At 35.9% G+C, this 18,531-nt stretch overlaps 1 protein-coding gene across 1 annotated transcript in view; it reads right to left on the bottom strand.

Annotated features, from left to right (window-relative positions):
- Window positions 1-4,307: 4,307 nt before the first annotated feature.
- Window positions 4,308-18,531, bottom strand: part of CAND1 (cullin associated and neddylation dissociated 1) — a 31,317-nt gene continuing 17,093 nt past the window's right edge. Inside the window, exons 4-15 of the mRNA XM_076332399.1 lie at window positions 17,114-17,237; window positions 16,428-16,684; window positions 16,239-16,344; window positions 15,583-15,728; window positions 14,223-14,515; window positions 13,388-13,529; window positions 11,265-12,758; window positions 10,401-10,496; window positions 8,278-8,447; window positions 8,019-8,183; window positions 7,683-7,790; window positions 4,308-6,579 (exon numbers count right to left, since the gene is read on the bottom strand). Of these exons, the coding sequence (XP_076188514.1) occupies window positions 6,355-6,579; window positions 7,683-7,790; window positions 8,019-8,183; window positions 8,278-8,447; window positions 10,401-10,496; window positions 11,265-12,758; window positions 13,388-13,529; window positions 14,223-14,515; window positions 15,583-15,728; window positions 16,239-16,344; window positions 16,428-16,684; window positions 17,114-17,237 (3,326 nt within the window). The 3' untranslated portion in view covers window positions 4,308-6,354. The remainder of the gene's footprint in view (window positions 6,580-7,682; window positions 7,791-8,018; window positions 8,184-8,277; window positions 8,448-10,400; window positions 10,497-11,264; window positions 12,759-13,387; window positions 13,530-14,222; window positions 14,516-15,582; window positions 15,729-16,238; window positions 16,345-16,427; window positions 16,685-17,113; window positions 17,238-18,531) is intronic.

Here is an 18,531-nt window from a genome sequence, read left to right as displayed (position 1 = left end):
GGTCCAGAGGAGAGCCTCAAAAATGATGAGGGTGTTGGAACACCTCTCCTCTGAAGAAAGGCTGAGAGAGTTGGGGTTATTCAGCCTAGAGGAGAAGGCTCCGGGGAGACCTTATTGCAGCCTTTCAATACATAAAGGGGGCTTATAAAAAAGATGGCAGCAAACTTTTTAGCAGGGCCTGTTGCGACAGGACAAGGGGGAATGGCTTTAAACTAAAGGGGGGTAGATTTAGACTAGACATAAGGAAGACATTTTTTACACTGAGGGTGGTGAAGCACTGGCACAGGTTGCCCAGAGAGGTGGTGGATGCCCCATCCCCGGAAACATTCCAGGTCAGGTTGGACGGGGCTCAGAGCAACCTGATCGAGTTGAAGATGTCCCTGCTCATTGCAGGGGGGTTGGACTAGATGACCTTTAAAGGTCCCTTCCAACCGAAACTATTTTATGATTCTATTCTACGCTTCTACTTGGAGATACAAATATTCTACCATTTTATTAGAGCTGAATTCAACCCACTTTATATGCCAAAATTGGTTCCATGTGAGAAAGCAGTGCAGTTTTACTTTGGCTGCCCCCTGCCAAGGTACTAAAATCAACCATCTCATCCATCTGCAGCTTCAGTTCGACATTTCTAATTTTGATGACAAGATGGTTTTTGTAAACAAATCACAATTCAAACCAGAGATACGGGTTTCCAACCTACAGTGTTAGGAAAAACAAGAACTCAGTGCAACTCAGTCACTTTAATTTAGTATCTTCCTCCTAATAAAGGCTCATTTGATCATCTTTGCATTTGGAAAAAAATATGGTAAAGTTGTTTGACTTTGAAAAGGAATCAGGATCATGGGAAATCCAGTATTTTTTTTTAAACGCTGGTCAATTTTTCCCCTTCTGTTGAACATGACTGACATTTCAAAGTTTGTTACCTGTGTGAAGATCAGAAGCTGTGGAGGGAAAAGAATTGAAGTAGCTCCTCCCATACATTCCATCAGTAGGCAGAACTTAGCTGTTACAACATAAAACACCGTCGTACTGACAAGCTGGTCTAGAGCTGCAGATCATTTGATACAGTGCAAGCATTAAGAAATTGAGGGGCAAGAGAAAAAAATTTACATGAAGCCACATTCCATTAGTTATGCTGCACATGGAACATATTGTTTTATTTTGTCCTTAGGTATGTGTTTAAATAAGGAAATGTGTATTTTTTTTTTAAATACTCTAAATTCCAGTGAATTTTAGGTATACTGGATTTTCACTGCAGAGAGGAGTGGTTGAACTATGAAATTCCTCAAAAATGGCATTCAGTTGCATTTAAGCATAGCATCTCTCTGAGAAATCCCTCCGTAAAATGGGTACTACACACAATTCATGGAAAAATTGTCTTCATGCACAATGGAAATGTCGTAGATATGGGAGATAAACCTGAGCCTTCTAGCAAATAACCTTAATAAGAACTGGAGAAAGAAAAAAAGTCTTCCAGAGGACTTGAGATTACAACATCAAGAATCCCCAGGAAGGGTGGCACCAAAGTAACAGTAATCAAGATGATTAAGAGTCCAATACTTATTCAGTTGAAGAGAAGAAAGGCTGGAGGTTGAATGGAAACTACAGTCATATGTGAACAATTTTCTTTTAAAATCTGTTAATAAAAGAACACTGGAAAAGAGTGAATTGCAAACTTTTTCTGCTACAGGAATATCTTTACTGCACTGAACCAAGTGACACAGCTTATTTCCTAAAGTCTGCAGCAGCCATATGGAACTGCCTCCAAATTGTCAGGTGAGAGAAATCCACATACGAAGGGAAAGAATTTCTTCAGAATAAAAGAAAAAAATAATGAAAATATAATAAAAAACCTTTAACTCCTTCAGAATAAAAGTCTTTTCAGAATTACTATGTACTTTTGTCAAAATACCTCTGGTTGAATTTTTTTTTTTTTTTTTTTTTTTTAAAGGAAGCAGCAAGGAATAGAAATTAAACCTTTAAGTTCTGGGATCACGGAAGTTCACAGCTTGCTAATTACTTTTTTTCCTTCTGTATTTCCCATTCTTCAAAAATATGATCAAAGGCAGAATACAAAAGAAAAGAATTATTTTAAATGAAAATATTCTGACTTTACAATTTCATTTTCTCTTTCTCAGTGCTACATTTCAAGTAACATCTGTCTTCCAGTCAGTGTCTGTGTGGTTCTCAGAAATACATTCTTTCTTCTTCTCTGGTTCAGGGTTATGTTCTAAACTACAATATACAGACTAAAATCAACAGAAGCCCTTTTGTTTGTTTTGGGGGATGGATGACCTTTCTGAAGCAAGTTTTCTCCTTTTCAAAGATTATGTGGAAACATTAAAGCCTCATGGGGTGGAAACGAATCTGAAGTAGTCTTAACTCCCTACCAAGACAAAATTGCCTGATCCTCACAGAAGCACCTCTTGCAGAAAACTTCCCCACTTCACCAACACTGGTCATGGAAGATTAATTTACTTCATTATTCTCAAGAACTCAGATTTCCTTCTCCTCCCCCAAACTCAGACACAATGAAAAATTAAGAGTGGATATTGATGAAAAAGCTCAGTTTTGGTGCAAGAGCTATAACTCTATACTGAAGAGCTCTTCTGGAGCAGGGGGCAACGCTTGCTATCACAACGCCTGCCTGTTCATGTTCAATAGTGCAGCAAACAAAGCTTTCCATCTCATAGCAAGGAGGAAACAAGGACAAAAAGAAAGTAATAAATGACTAGTATTTTTCATTTCTCGGAAATTAATTTTAAGAACAGTAACAACAAAAAAGTACTTTTTATCTCAAGTTCAGAGCAACAGGGAAATAAAACTCAAATGCTGCAGGCTTAACTGTTTGGTATTTGGCAGAAACAAGTGTCACTTCAGTCAGAATGATCAGGATTAACAAAACAACAAAAAAAACCCCACACGCTTCCAAGGCCACATGTTACTTTGCTTTTAAAGTCATCTCAAGGGGAGGCGAGGAAGGGGAAATTCCAGTAAATATGAGAACAGTTGCTAAATTACTACTACTAACCAGTGCACCAGAGCAGGGTGAACTTGTTCCTAGCATCATTACTTGAGTATATTTGTTAAGGCAAATACAATAGTAGCAGATACGAACTGTTAATTCATATTTCTAATTTGAGTTGATGAAATGTTAAAATAATCCTTCATTTGAGAGAAGCAATGCTGCTTACATGTATATGTACTGCTTTGTTCACCTCAAAAATGCAATCTGGAAGTAGTTCAGCTCTTTTTATTTTGTCAACTGCTATATTAGATGTAATATTTTGAAGGAAAATTATATATAAAAAAATCAATTTACATGACTGAAGTGCAGCGTTTTTAGGGTACTTGTAGTTTTCAATTTATAATTTTAAAAAAGACCTCCCTTGCAAGGATGGAAAGATTTTTCATGGAAAATCAGAGCATTAAGTACTTTTGAGATACAAAAATATTTAAAGGCAAGAATCTACAATGTGAGGACTAGCCAACTATTTCTGTATTATGTGCAAGCTTATTAATTGGTATCAATTGCCTGTGTGCAAAATGATGAAAAACACTAGAGAAAGTTCTAATCATACCAAAAACCTTTAAGAGCAGCCTTTCAGAATTCTGGGTTAGGTTTACTGAGAGTAATTTCATATTTTAGTTTCAGATATTTAGCATTTAAAGAACAGCTACAGGTATTCCTGACATCATCCTTAATGGAATTACCTGAACCTAATTGCACTAAAAGCATAGATACACCAGATTTACCCAAATACTTGGATATACAGTGGGGAAAAACAAAAAAACCTTTCAATCAAGCGATCCAGTGAAAGTCAGCGGAATTTGAACACCTAACCTGGTAAGATTTTATAAAACTAAAACAAGTTCAGTAATTATGGTGCATAAAGGTTACAACCTTTATGAGCCTGTCTTCCTGCGTTGCCAAAATAACCAACTGCTACTTGGAGAGAACCATACTCTTAGAATTTCTGTAATTTACAGGGAAGACTTAATTCTTATGTTCCCACCTGCTTCATCAGTGGTCAAAGTGAAAATTACTCTCTTGCAAGAAAGCATTCACTATGTAATATAGCTCAACCTTCTCTTCTGTCCTTAAGCTTGCTCCACTGTAATGTACTGTAAAACAAAGCGAAGATTATTTGCATCCACCACATTAGGTGTTATAGTAGTACATAAACACACACAAATCTCTCAACTACAAATCTAAGTATTCTGTTTACCTACCGTTGTCACCTACTCCATTTACATATTTTAGCCTCACATTTCATGTTTATCATACCATTCTCACACCTAGCTTTAGGTCTATAAAACATTTTAATGCATCCTTAAAACTTAATACAAAAAAGTTCTAAGATTAGTTTCACAACTAATTAGCACAACAGATTCTTAATTAGGAGGCCTGTATATTGCTGTAATTGAAGTAGATGAGTTATACAGCAAGATAAAATGCACCTAACTCACAGTGCTTTTTCTACCATATGGTTTCTCTCTAGAGTCATCCCATTCTTTTTCATGACATTTAGATATGTTGGTACGTTTAATCTCATTTATTTCTACTTCTAGAAGACAATTGTTACATTAATATGGAGACTTTGGAGACAGAGAAAGCTACAGTTTCAAATATTTCTACAGCATTAAAGTTGTTACTACTGAATGAGCTCATAGATCTCTTCATTCAGGTCCTTTTATTAAAGTAAAATGCACCAATATCTCCCTTGATTTTCCCAAGCTGCAAGCATGTAAGGTGAAGAATTTGCCCCTGAACTCCAATGCTCACGGGAAACCACCTCTGAGGTCATAAAACTGTATGTTTGTTTAGTCACGTAGCAGCTTATGCCACGTATCCATGTAACAGGTTTCCAAAATATCAAACTAGCTAAAAAATACCAGTTAACTAGAGAAAAATCAATTTCAGATCTGACTAAAAAAAGACAACTAAGCAATTGCATTAACCAAGTAATGACAAGTCTCAACTTGAGGCAGCAGTTCCCCATCTTTTGCTATTAAATTCCCAAATCCAGTTCATTGCAGGACTGCCAGCTATCACCTTCTCATCCACTTCTAGATTACCTCAGCATATTCACGGCAGATTTTTTTTTTCTCCTCGTATCTGTTTGCTTTCTATCTCTCTCCAGTCTTAAGACCATTCCCTGTTTCCTGTCTCACCAGAATACTGTATGACACTTGCAGCACTGTGATCTACTGGTGGTTCCAGATGCCAGAAAACGTTCTGACAGGCACAAAATGATGGTCTGGCAACACTTGTCTAGGTAACACCATATATTAGTGCCTTAACAAAAGCTGTTGGATGAAGAATAGGAGGTAGAAGCCACCGAAGAAACCTCCTTTCATACTTTTAAAACACAAGCAAAGTTGAATCCAGAGTTCAGCAGCCACTTAGCAGCTATTGTTGTTCTCTACTTATTTTACCTCCATCTCATCCTATTTCCCTCCGATCTTCTGGTTTGTCCATCTCAATTCCAGGGGACCCAGCTTTTGAGTATGAAAAACCATGAAAACTGCAGAGTTGTCATATTTACTGTAAGAACATCTGCAGGGTCATACTACTGGCACTTTAAAAGGCTAAGACAACCAACCTTCATTCGTCCCTTCCTGTATGAATGTTCTGTATGTCAAAATACTTGAAAACTGCACTGATACAGTAGAACTTATTTTAACTTGCATTACGAATAAACTGCACATGCTGTTTTACAGACAATATATATTTGTAAACTTGCTCATGCAAAATTAGTGTGAACAGGGATACTTGTTTTCTAATCCCCACACCTTTAAAAAGAACATTTATGTCTGCTTTTTTTGAACTGTGCCCAAACCCTCTCTTTAATATAATAAGTCTTACACAGAATTCATCTGCCAGCCAAACCAATTTATGAAGCTGAAACAAAAAAGAATAAAAAGTTATACAAAAACATGGTGCACCTGGATGCTTGATTCCCACCTCCCCCCCTTTTTTGTTTACAAGTAGAAAGAGTGAATAAAAGAAAAAAAAAATCATGGTCACAAAATTTTGACATTTTAATCCTAAACATTACAGGGCAAATGGATGTTGGAACCTATTTCCATACACCATGCGTCAACTTTTTAATTCCCAAATATGGCCAAATCCACTAAAACAAGAGTGGTTAACAAACTCTGGATTATGGAAATACACTTCTGGAATAAATGCTAGAAAAGCAACAATGGGAAAAGCCAACTGTCTCCATAAAGGTAAATAAAGTGGAACAATGTGTAGATTATGTACTTTTTCTGTTTCTTACTCATAGCCTGTCAATTCAGTGCATCATATGGTTCAACATAATGGTCCCCATTTTGGACAAACATCTAACTAGTGTCCATTGATTCCAAGTTAGTGGATGATGAATCTTTTTGGATACTTTCAAAGATGGCTGCCAGCTCAGGGTTAGAGCTTATCTGTGACTGAAATTCACTCATTAATGGACTCTTCTCTGCTTCTGGAATGGTTAGAAGCGCTGCTACTGCCCTCATAGCAGATCTTTTCAGTTCATCTTGCTTTTCAAACTCCTGTTTCACTGAGTTTGCCTTTACCTAGGGAAAAAAATGAAAATATGTTTGAAACTTTTGCTTAACCCTCCCTCTACACCCACCTTAAAAAAAATGTATCTTAAAGACCTATTTCCTTCCATACTACCACTCTGCAAAGCTTTCAAAATGGCCTAAGCTCTTAAAAAAAAAAAAACAAGAAAAAAAAAACCTCTGAACATCTACTTTTTAGCAGACTTTTTGCCAGCAGTTTACAAGTAAGACTGAAACTTGAATACTGCAAGGTAAGCAGAAAAAGGTTGTAAGCTACCAAGTCAATTACCAAATCAAAACAATTATAGCAGCCAACCTCTAGCTAGTAAGGTCAGCAAACAACATTAAAATGACATTATCACAATACTTCCAGTTTCCAGAGAACAGAAATTTTACAAAAGTTGACCTTCATTAGAATAACTGCTTAACCTTCTGTTAGAATTCTCAAAGATGTTTCAGTGATACAAACACAAATTATCATTAAAAGCAGTCAAATTTCTTGATGTGAAATATAACAGATTACAGTAATAGAAAAGCAAGATAAATCAGACGTTAAATGACTGTCAGACCATGCAGGTGGATCAAGACAAGAGCAGGAATGGAAGACGACTAACTGTGCCAAGACCCAAGAATCCTGTAATATAAATGAAGAAGGGAAAAACAAAACCAAACAAAAACCCCAACAAAAATAGGACCACTTTACACTGCCTCTATCCTTCGTCACCCAAATGCTTGTCTGCAACAACATAATCATCAGAAGCCAGAAAAACCCTCAGCATTTCAGTTTCACTATTTATAATGAAATGAGACTTACAAGTTGCCCAAGTGACAGCTGGATTTTTAAGGAACAAAAGAAATGGCATCAAAGAAACAGAGGATTTTTAAAAAGAAGCTAACAAGTCTACTCTTCCACTTGTAATTTAAAGAAATTTAATGCCTATACAAGGGCCCACATATTTATATTGCCCTATTGCAGCTTATGAACTATCACTCAGTAAATGCTGCAGCAATACACCTAGATTCTCAGAAGTATTCTTCATACACGAGTTCATTTATACTTCTATAAAACAACACAAAATAATTAACTTAAATAAGTTTTAAATTTAAAACAATACCTTAGTTGTACATGTAGCACGCAAAGGTTCAACAAGCCTATCCAACCTCTGCAGCACTGCGCTTGGACAAAGGGTAGACAATCTCACCAACATTAAAAAGGTTAGCATCTAGGTTGAGAGAAAACCAATTCAACAATCAGTTATGCTCAGCACATATATGGAGAGATATTTCCTACAATGCTGTGTAACCTTTTTAACAGCAACACTTTAATGAAAATGGCAAATATAGTGAAGTACTTAAGCATACGAAGTAGTATTTTTACCATTTCAGTCTATTCACTCTTTAAAAATATTTTGACTAAGTCACTGCTTACACAGAGAAAAATGACAGCTAACCTTAATATCATAGTGATCCTTCAGGCCATCTTCAACATGGTTTAAGAATTCAAATATATCTAGTCTATCCAAACAGCTATCCAAAAGAGTATACATGCACTCAAAAGCTGCTTTCCTTATGTCCAACCCATCATCAACTGTATGCTTAAATGGTCCCATTTCCACCTGTCAGCGAATAAAAAACAAAGTTAAGAAGTAATATATTTAGAAAAACAAATAATCTACTTACATTTAGCACTGTTTTTCTTAGTTAACATACCTCTCTGATTAATTCCTTTCTGACTTTTGTTTCATTGTAAAGATGAGGAAGCACAGTATCTAAGAGGTCCCTTATTAATGATGGTTTATTGTGTGCAGCTGAGTTAAATGTCACTAGGGCTACCCTCCTGACATTGAGATCCGGGTCCTCCAATGTTTTCAGAAAATCACCTGCAATCGAGTACAGAAATAAGTCAACCTATAAGCACCTTTTTCATTTGCTACTTTAAAAATATCTTTGCTTAGTTTTAACCTTTCAAAAGGACATATTTAGTGCAGGACTTATTTCGATATAACAGACCAATACCTGCTATTTTAGCATGATTACACAAATAAATCTAATTATAATCGTATCAAAAGTATTATATAACTGAGATATATAGCATTTCAGATAATGAAACAGAAGTAAAAACACACCACCAAAATAAATGGCTATCACTTAATGATATTACAATTTTTTTTAGAGGTATAGCGTGTAAATTAATGAAAATTATATTTAACACAATCTTTCCTTTTCTCCATTAAAGTCTCTCAGAATATGCATTAGAAAACCAATTTAAATTCTGCAGTTCAAGAATTAGAGAGCAGCTCTTAAGGAAACTATTAATATATTGATTTTTAACCCCTGAATTGGCATATATTGAGAATTCCTAAATTACCAGAAGTTAAGCCCACTCAGTATATATTAATGTAGCAACACCTCTCCCATTCCATCCCATCCCGCCACGCTCTCTGCGAATCTTCGATTTAGAATGTCTATAGTTCTATAACACAGCCTTGTTAAAATAAATGCCTCCAGGAACAGATCATATTTTTCCCCCAATGTTTGTGAAGTTTTACTAGCAACTTCCAAGAGGAGTGAAATTTTTAAAAGGAGAAAAATAAAAGGGTGTAAACATCAAAGTGACTTCTACACAGAAAAGGAAAAAAAAAAACCAGTAACAAAACTCAAGATGACTGAGATTTTTTTAAGTACTAGATACCAATAGTTTTTGACTGGATAATCAGTAAGTATTTCCAGAAACCAAAGTGGCAAGGCAACTTCAGTGGGAGGGACAGCAGGGGGAAAAACCCACAAGCATAGTCAATTCTTTAACATATTATTAAAAAAATTTTAAGCTTAGTGATGAAAATAACATATAGGAACTGACACCACTTCCCCATAAATAAAAACCTTGCTCTCTACGAAACTGTATGTTTTCAAAGATTAATCTTTCCCCCCCCATGAGTTTTAGCAGTATACACAATTTTTATAGATCTTTAAACCTGTAATCAAGCCACTAGAAAACACTCACCATAGCATATTAAACAAATCTACAATACTTTGTCATACAAATGAAAAAAGATCAAAAAACCACAGCATTGCAAAGCTCTTCATCATACTGATATTATACTGAAAGCTCTGATTACCTTATCCCTGTAAAAATATACACGCTTCCAATAACTTTCAGATCACGAAGCATTATAGAATCCTAAGGGCCTAAATTGAGTGGATAAACATTGGAACAGGCTGCCCAGGGAAGTGGTTGAGTCACCATCCCTGGAGGTATTTAAAAGACGTTTAGATGAGGCGCTTAGGGACATGGTTTAGTGGGCACGGTGGTGTTGGGTTGATGGTTGGACTCGATGGTCTTAGAGGTCTTTTCCAACCTTAATGATTCTATGATTCTAAATTTACAATTTGCCACCTGATAATACTTAGAATTCACATGTGCATACATATTTTCAATGACTGAATGTCAAGTATTTCCCAGACCACCCTTCTGGGTAAAGACAGTACCTTACTACATCAAACTGATATCATTTGGCAAGACTATGGGAAAGGAAACCAGCTTTTGGGTACTGTCTTCCTAAAAGCCCTAGCTCCTTGTATTCTTTGCCCATCACAGCTTCAATACACACCATTTTTATCACACGGCTTTTACTGCTCAGAATACAAACAAGCTAGAATTAATAGAAATAGTTGGCTAGTACAGAAACATTTTATAACTGTTTCAACAGTTACCATTACCAGCTAATTCTGGTATCTGCAAAATATTTTTTTCTGAAAACACAACAAACAATTTTTAAGTGCAATTCTATTGCTTCAAAACGTAGAAGCTGTCACTAAAGTAAAGAACTTACCTATGCAGTTCTTCAAGAGTGGGTCTATGGGTTGTGGATGATCAGAAATAGTGAACTTGACAGCAGTAACCACCGAACTTCGAGCATATGAGGACCCTAATATGAAACAAAAGTGTAAATATGTAACATTAAAACAGTACAATTACAGAATTTAAATCATGTTCAATTCCATTCTTGTCAAACTTTAATATTCTTAAGAACACTAAAGAAGAAATGTTACTTATTACTAGCAATGCAATGTTTTCTCCACAGATGTTCCTGTGTTCCATTTTAAACAGGGGAAGAGACCATAACATTTGTAATAAACATTTAACTTTATCTGCTACAGAAAATTCAAGTAACGAGCCTATTAGGACAGATTTTTTAATTCACCACATAGGCCTACAAACCACTCTCCTCTTTAAAGCAGAATCACATGAAGAAAACATGTCAATATTCTTGATATGAAACTGATTAATGAATTATGCACAATGATCATTTCTAATCCTTAAAAATTTCAGGATTCTTATCTGAAAGTTAGGAATACTGTAATTTACACCAAAATGTCAACATGTTGCAACTGGTTCATCAAGTAGCGCTGTCCCTTTGTCACCCATGCTCCTTCCACTTTAAAGTTTATAACTCTTAGTTAAACGTCACATCATTAATTGAAATACCACAGTCTGAAAGCAGACCATAAAATCAATTCCTGTAACTTCTAGTAAAAATAGAACCATCTAAGCTTCACATTGTTGGGGCGGGAGGAAAGCAAAACTTCCAGAGTATCACAAAATTTAAGCAAATAATTTGCAAAACTAGATCAATTTATTAATAGATAGCATAAGGCCATGTGCTACAATATGTACATGAGTTACTACTACTCACCTGATGCCAAGTATCCCTTGAGTCGTGGAAGCAAAGTCTCTGGGTCTATTAACGTAAGCTTGCCCAAGCATTCAGCAACAACATTCCTTGTACCCTCTTCTGCACATTCGCAGTGTTTCAGGAGTAAGGCCCAGATGTTCTCAACATATGGTTTGAGACCAATCACTGATGCAGAGCTAATTATTTCTTTCAAGGAATGAAGAAGAAGATACTGCCTCTTCGGCTGACTGGTTATTTCTTGTAAGACAAATGGCAGATACTCAGGAAGATTGCCAACACTAATACTGCCTAATGCGTAAGATGCCGCTGATTTGACTTCTTCACTAGGAGAAGAGAATGCTTCTAGTATTACAGACTTCAGCTCAATTTGTCCACTTAAGTCAATGTGATGCCCAACTTCCCCAAGAGAAAGCAAAGCCAAAAGCCGAATGGAATCCGTGGACCTGGAGTTCTTGACATCTTGAATGAACTGACCTACAACAGCTGGTCCTTCCTTAGGGCAGGCTCGAGTAAGGGCAGCAACACATTTGGCAATGGAATAGTAAGACTGCTTGTGAGTAAGTGCTGTGCTCTGTGAGTACACTGGACCCGTTAACATGCGCAGTAAATCCATATAGCCTAAATTATTTGTACCAGTCACAACCAAAGCTTGGAAAAATTCTAGCATGGCACTAAGTGCTCCACCCTGAAGTAGAGGCGATCTCACCAGCCCAATAAGTTCGTTGAGAATGGACCCACTAATCTTTGACAGGGAGGAAGGATATACTTTAGCCAGCGTTGTCAGAAAACTGATGGCCATCTGTGATACATGCATATCACTTTCACTAATCAGAGGTGGAAGCTCATCCAGGACAGCATCGATCATAGCAGCTGTCAAGCTGTCACTGTAATTCTTAATTAAAATATCTAGAGCAGAAAGAGTGCCCAGTTTCAAAGCTCGCTGGTTCTTTCTCAAAAAAGAAGCAAGAATAGGAACTCCTTCCCCAAGGATTGGTCTCAAATCTATCTTCAAAGGAGAACCAGCAATCAGTGTCATGGCCTTCACTGTAGTTAACCGAGTGATCTCATTCTTCAGTCTCTCTAAGAAGATCTGAAGTGTACTAGGCAGGTCTGTGCCTAGGCTGTCACCAAGGCTACAAATTATTTGACCCATGCAAGATATTGCCCTTTCTTTCACCTCCTGATCAATGTCAGCAGCCTTTAATCTCTTGATTGTACAAGTAAACAAATCTTTGATGTAAGGAGTAGCATCAAAGGAAGAAGGCTGGTCTAAAGGACGAATGACTTTTACAAGTTGTTGGGTAACCAAAAGCGCCTCTGATGTTATCTTGTAAAATGGGTCTCCAACACAAGCTACAACTGGAGGTACCAATGCTTGAACATGAGGATGAAAGACTTGGGGAGAATGATTGCAGAGGATCACATACAAACAGGACAAAGCATCTATCTTCAGATTAGAAGAACTTGATTTGTCATTCAGTGAAAAAATTATTCCTGGAAGAAGAAAGAAAAATGTATTTTTAGATTAGGTATTTATATTCTGTTGGAACACGTCACAATTTCTGAAGGCAGCTATACTCAATTTATGTTTTCCTGCTCCCAGCCTTTCTTGAATGCTTCCAAGCCCCTTTCACCATTTTATTCAATCAATTAGTTTTCAAGCTTCCTCTACACAGAGGACATTGGCCATTTGATGGTTTGTGATGTATTTTCTTAATTATAATGGGATTCTGAACCTTTAACTCTTCCAAACTTACTTTTCCTTGTTACTTCAAAATTCAACATTTTAGGTCCCAAAAGCTAAAATACGCACAACATTTCGCTCTGTTGAGAATGAGCGAGAAGGGAATTTGATCCTGCAATTAAGCAAATTAACTTTTTTTTTTAAGATACAGAAGAAAAAAAAAATCTCAATCTTAGAACCAACCCTTGTTTTCAAGATTAATGGAAATATGTCACTAAAACATTTATATGGATCCATGCAGTAGCTGATATATTTTGCCAATTTCTTTAAATAGAAGCAACACTTCAAAGCTTTTGCAAAAAGCACAGTCAAGACAGATTTTGAAACTCCACATCCAATTTGCTAATAAATCTTTAGGTTAATAATATGTTTCTCATACCTGGTACAAGTACAGGAACATGTTGTGTTAGGGCTCCAGGTAATACATTTACTAGCTCAGTCAGCATGTTAAAGCAACACTGACGAGTCTTCACACTCTTCTCCTTCATCTGTTTGTGCAAGGCTTTAACTATGTTGGGGACCTGTAATCATCACACATCTGTTAATTGATTCAATACCTGACATTTCTTTCATCTTTGATCACTGGGGGGATATAAAGAAAGATGTGTGTCCTACCCCTCTATTTCTGATTTCTCTACAGAACTAGAGAAGTTATAAACACTGGGAAATGAAGATTCAAAAGAATTGCTATCCAAAAGAATAGTAATTTAACTTTAAAAGGTGAGATGAAACAAAGCAAAACTAGATTTGCATTAATAAAACTGTAGAGAGCAACAATTGAAAAGTCACCCAAATAATTCACTTCGAAAAAGTTTTTCAGCACTATCCTTTTTATTCTGCAAATAAAATACGTTGTAGCAAATCAAGTTTTATCTTGATCATTAGAGCTTACATCTGCATTACAGAATGCACAAAATAACTATTTTGCTTTGGTAATTTGGCTAAACTCAGAGGACACGCAACTTTTACAGGTGACGGTGAACAACTGAAGTCAGATAAGCACATTTGCATGATTTAGTAATTTCAGTTTCCAAGACTGCTGCACTTTTCCGGGCTAGTTTACCTGGCTTGCTCTCTATGTTAGTACTACAGTAATAAACTGTAAATCTGTGTACAAAGAAAGTATGATGTGGCATATTTCAAGAACTATCCTTATGAACAGGGCACAACTTCAGTGTGTCTTCCCAAAGATAACAAAAATCTTGACAAATAACCTGGCTCTGAAGCATTGTCAAAGGTGTCTCTCCTTGTTCCATTGCATCAGGATCACAAAGCCAACTTTGCACAGGTCGAGTTTGTTTTAAAAGAGAAAGATATGCATGAAAAACATCTGCTTTAACATTCTCTTCACGTTCTTTGAATCTGGCTATTAAAGCAGGAGATACAGTTTTGTAGAATTCTGGAAGCATTTCATGTCGTGTGCTAACCACAGCATCCAGACATTTAGCTGCTGCACGCCTCACTTTCCAGCTCATGTCATCATCATCACTATATTCATCATCGCTCCCTTGAAAAAATAAATTATGCATATGTTCAAGTCTAGACAAAGCATCAAGTTTTATTTTAAACAATTAATAAGAACACACTTGAGTTCTTTGTGTAAGGCACAAAGAAATAGGTTCAGAAGTACGTTAAAAACCATACATAAAAAGCCTTCTAAATTGCCTAAATTGTAAGGCTAATTATTTTATCTGCCAATTTTTTCACGCTAGTCTTACACATGTATTAATTTAAACTGCAAACAGGACAAGGCGGTTCCCATCGCATTTATAGCCTGACTACTGATTTAAACCATATTCCTTTTTATTTGTGACATAAGCGACAATGCAACAACAATGACTAGCTGATCAAGATTCAACAAATTATTCTGTTTGTTTCTTTCTAGGAATAAAAAAACTATACTCTGCCCCCAAAAATTGCAACAAAAATTTACAATAAACAATAGAAATTGACTTTTTAAGTGCTAAAGCAACAACTACACAGCTCATGCATTCTTAAAAGTAATGAGAATGTCATGCTCTGGGTTAAGATTACTTGTGTGTCCAAGTTTTCATAAAGCAAAACCTTACATATGGCAAGGTATTGCCACTGTATTAACAATATGTTATGCCTTTCAGTCTAAAACATTTTTTATCTTACAGAAAAATACCGAGTATTTCGCAATTTTCAATCTATTCTGATTTTATGCATTAGGTAACAATATATTCTAGTGGAAAGTAGTGAGAAGCCTTTCCCATGCTGAATATGTATTTTCAATTCATTAACTGATGTTCTTCTCACTTTAGTTATATCATCCTACATGCTTCTGCCTTTTCCCACCTTTCAAGTATTTTAAAATGTCTTGTACTTTATGTTCACCCTTGCAATTATTTATCTCCAGCAACAACATCCTATACTTTTATTCCAAGAACTGAGTTCATAAGATATGTTTAAAAACAGTAGAAAAATTGAACGCAAAAGTACACAAGTCATTCAAATACTGGTACTTAGTAGCAATACCACCCATATCAATTTTCTCAGACGAGTGCAGGTTCACAAGCTCTTCCTCTCCCCCAAACCAAAAAGAGAATATACCTTGATCATCATCATCACCACCATCAGCATCCATAGCATTTTCATCTTCATCTTCATCATCATAATTGTAATTAGGATCATAGGTAAGATATTTAAGACAAATGTTTATAATAGTAGATACATGAGGATAAACTTCTTTAGGACACCTGTGTAATACAAAAATACAATCAATGTCAAATTACTTTGAAGAGTAAAATATTTCCAGAAGACTTCATGCCATACACTGTACTTTGGAGACATCAGCCAAACCAAGTACCATCAGTGCACCCATCTGAATTACAGAAATTCAGAAAAGAAGGTCAGAAAGGGCAATGCTACTATGTAACTGGATCTGCTAGACTGGAAGGTTGTGGAGGACCAAGATATGCCTTTGGATATCAATTTTTTGCCACCACTGTTGGACAACAGATATTATTAGAATACTTCCCCCCTCCTGTTTGCATAAGTAGCAATGGCACAGCAAAAAGTTTCTGAAGTACAGACATAACACACTGCTTAACAGTTAAGTTACAAGACAGAGTTATAGGAACAGTTCCAGCTCAAAGCTTGCAAAAATATTTTGTACCAAGGAGACTGCCTCTTGACAGCTTACAACCAAATGGTACACACTATTGGATCTTAAGAAAGCCTGAAATAGGTACCCGAGAATAACTTACCTCCTAACAAAGGATTCAAAGGCTTGAATGCAATACTCTCGTAGTTCATCATCATCTACATTACAAAACTTTACAACCAAAGGAATTATTTTCTCAAGATATTCACCTGGTAAGAGAAAAAAATTGGCAAAATAATTACTCTCATCTAAAAACTTTTAAAGTTACAGATAATTTATATATTTTTCTTACCTATTCTATGACCTGCTTGCCTACTGATAGCAGCAATACACTGTATATAGGTCCTAGTTGTTGACATGGAATCATTTTTAGACAGCTCTGTCAACAGATGTTCAATGAGGTCAACAAAAACCATATTGCCACAACTCATAACCAGGTGACCAAGAGCAATGATGGTTCTTTTCCTCACAGCAAGTCTGGGGCTAGTCAGCTGGGGGAGCAGACAGGTCAGAATTGAAGGATGGAAGTTAACAAGCAGTCCTCCTTGCCTTAAAACAGACAAAACACAAACTCAAACCAATTGAATCTAGATAACTTTGTTCATATACTGTACAACAATTCCTTTAAATATTCCCAAAACATCACAAAGATTCCAATTAAGTCTTTAAATTTAAGCTTTTGGAACTTTAAAAAAAAAACATTTAAAATATACCCTCAAAGCAATAAACATTAGAAATAAGCTTAAAACTATATTATTTAATCTTTTGAGAACTAAAGTAATTGATCTATCAATCAATTTCTCTTCAATACATTCACTGGTTTTTTTTTCCTAAATGAAGTTTCACCTATACTTAATACCTTACCATATTATTTCATATAACTTAAAGTAATTTAAATTTAGTATTTGGAAAATCAAAGTTCAAGCTTTAAAGAGTATTTATCAGCATTCACCAGCATTTCGGAAGAGGGATGTTTACCTGCTCAGCATATCAGCCATGATATCCAGTGCCTCCAGTTGAACAGACACATCCTCCTGCTTGGCTATAGCACTAGTGAGACGCCCTGTGATCTTTTTGCAAACATTAGCTGCTAATGCAGAACCTGAAAGTACAACAAAACCTCAGCATTTTCATAATTTAAAAAAAAATACAGTTTTTAACACCAGAGATCAGGTTGCTTTCCATAGTCGCAAACATGATCTCAACATAAAGAAGCTTTTCCCACACAACAAAACAAGCTTGAACAGCCAGTTTGTTTGTTAATGTAACATAAGCTCTGCATTAGAGCTGAAAGACTATCTATGTAGAAACATACTGAGAAGGAGAGCTTCTTAATTGTCCCATAAGGTATAAACAGAAAGGACACTGCTTTTGGCAGGGCAGCAACGGAAAGTGAAGGCCAAGACAGTCTAGAGCAGTAAATGAAAGGACTATAGGTAAAAATAAAGGAATAAACTAAAAGGTAAAGGGAAGCACAGAAGTAGATAGAGCCACCTCTAAAGAACAGCTGTATAACAAAAAAGCAAAATAAAATTGCACAAGCAGCTACTTAAATAATAAGTACCTGAATACTGCTGAAACATTTGAGAAAGGGGAAAAAATGTATATCCGAAGTATTTTAAAATTGAAGTAAAAATTTCTTTACCACAACTCCACAGTTCCCCCTTCCTCCAACTATCTAACCTTGTTCGGAGTAATTATGAGAAGAAACTCATGTCATAGTAACAGCTACCCAATGGCTAGTACTCATCTTCATTTGCATTAAGTTTTTTTCATCACACTTTGGAATTTCTATGTGAAATTAATACCATGCCAACCTATATTAAATCTAGTTTATATATATTTATGGCTTATTCTTAACTATATGACTGAAACTAAACATAACAATTGGACAGTCAAATGTGTTACCATAGAAGCTAAGAAAAAACCCAACAATCTGTGTTTGAGTTGAGAGCAAGAAATAACACCTAGGTTACTTTTGTATTAGGAATACTAATTATATTGAAAGATTCTCATTGGAACAGGCTGCCCAGGGAAGTGGTTGAGTCACTATCCCTGGAAGTATTTAAAAGACGTGTAGATGAGGCGCTTAGGGACATGGTTTAGTGGGCATGGTGGTGTTGGGTTGACGGTTGGACTCGATGATCTTAGAGGTCTCTTCCAACCTTAATGATTCTATGCTTTTGCTACATTTTTGTTTGAGCTTTACCTCCACCCCAAAATCTTGTTTGCCTACACAAAACAAAAGGAAAGAATAAAAGCTTAAACTAAATAAATAACTGATTTTAAGTAAATCAAAGTTTAGGCATCTCACTACTGCTTGATAAAAGCAAGACTTAAATGTGGACTTTCAGTAAAGGATGTTAAAATCAGAGCTTTTTTTTTTTTTAATTGAA

Source organism: Aptenodytes patagonicus, chromosome 1 (assembly GCF_965638725.1).
Source record: "Aptenodytes patagonicus chromosome 1, bAptPat1.pri.cur, whole genome shotgun sequence".
Lineage (NCBI taxonomy): Eukaryota > Metazoa > Chordata > Aves > Sphenisciformes > Spheniscidae > Aptenodytes > Aptenodytes patagonicus.
This window is presented reverse-complemented; position numbering and strand designations above follow the sequence as displayed.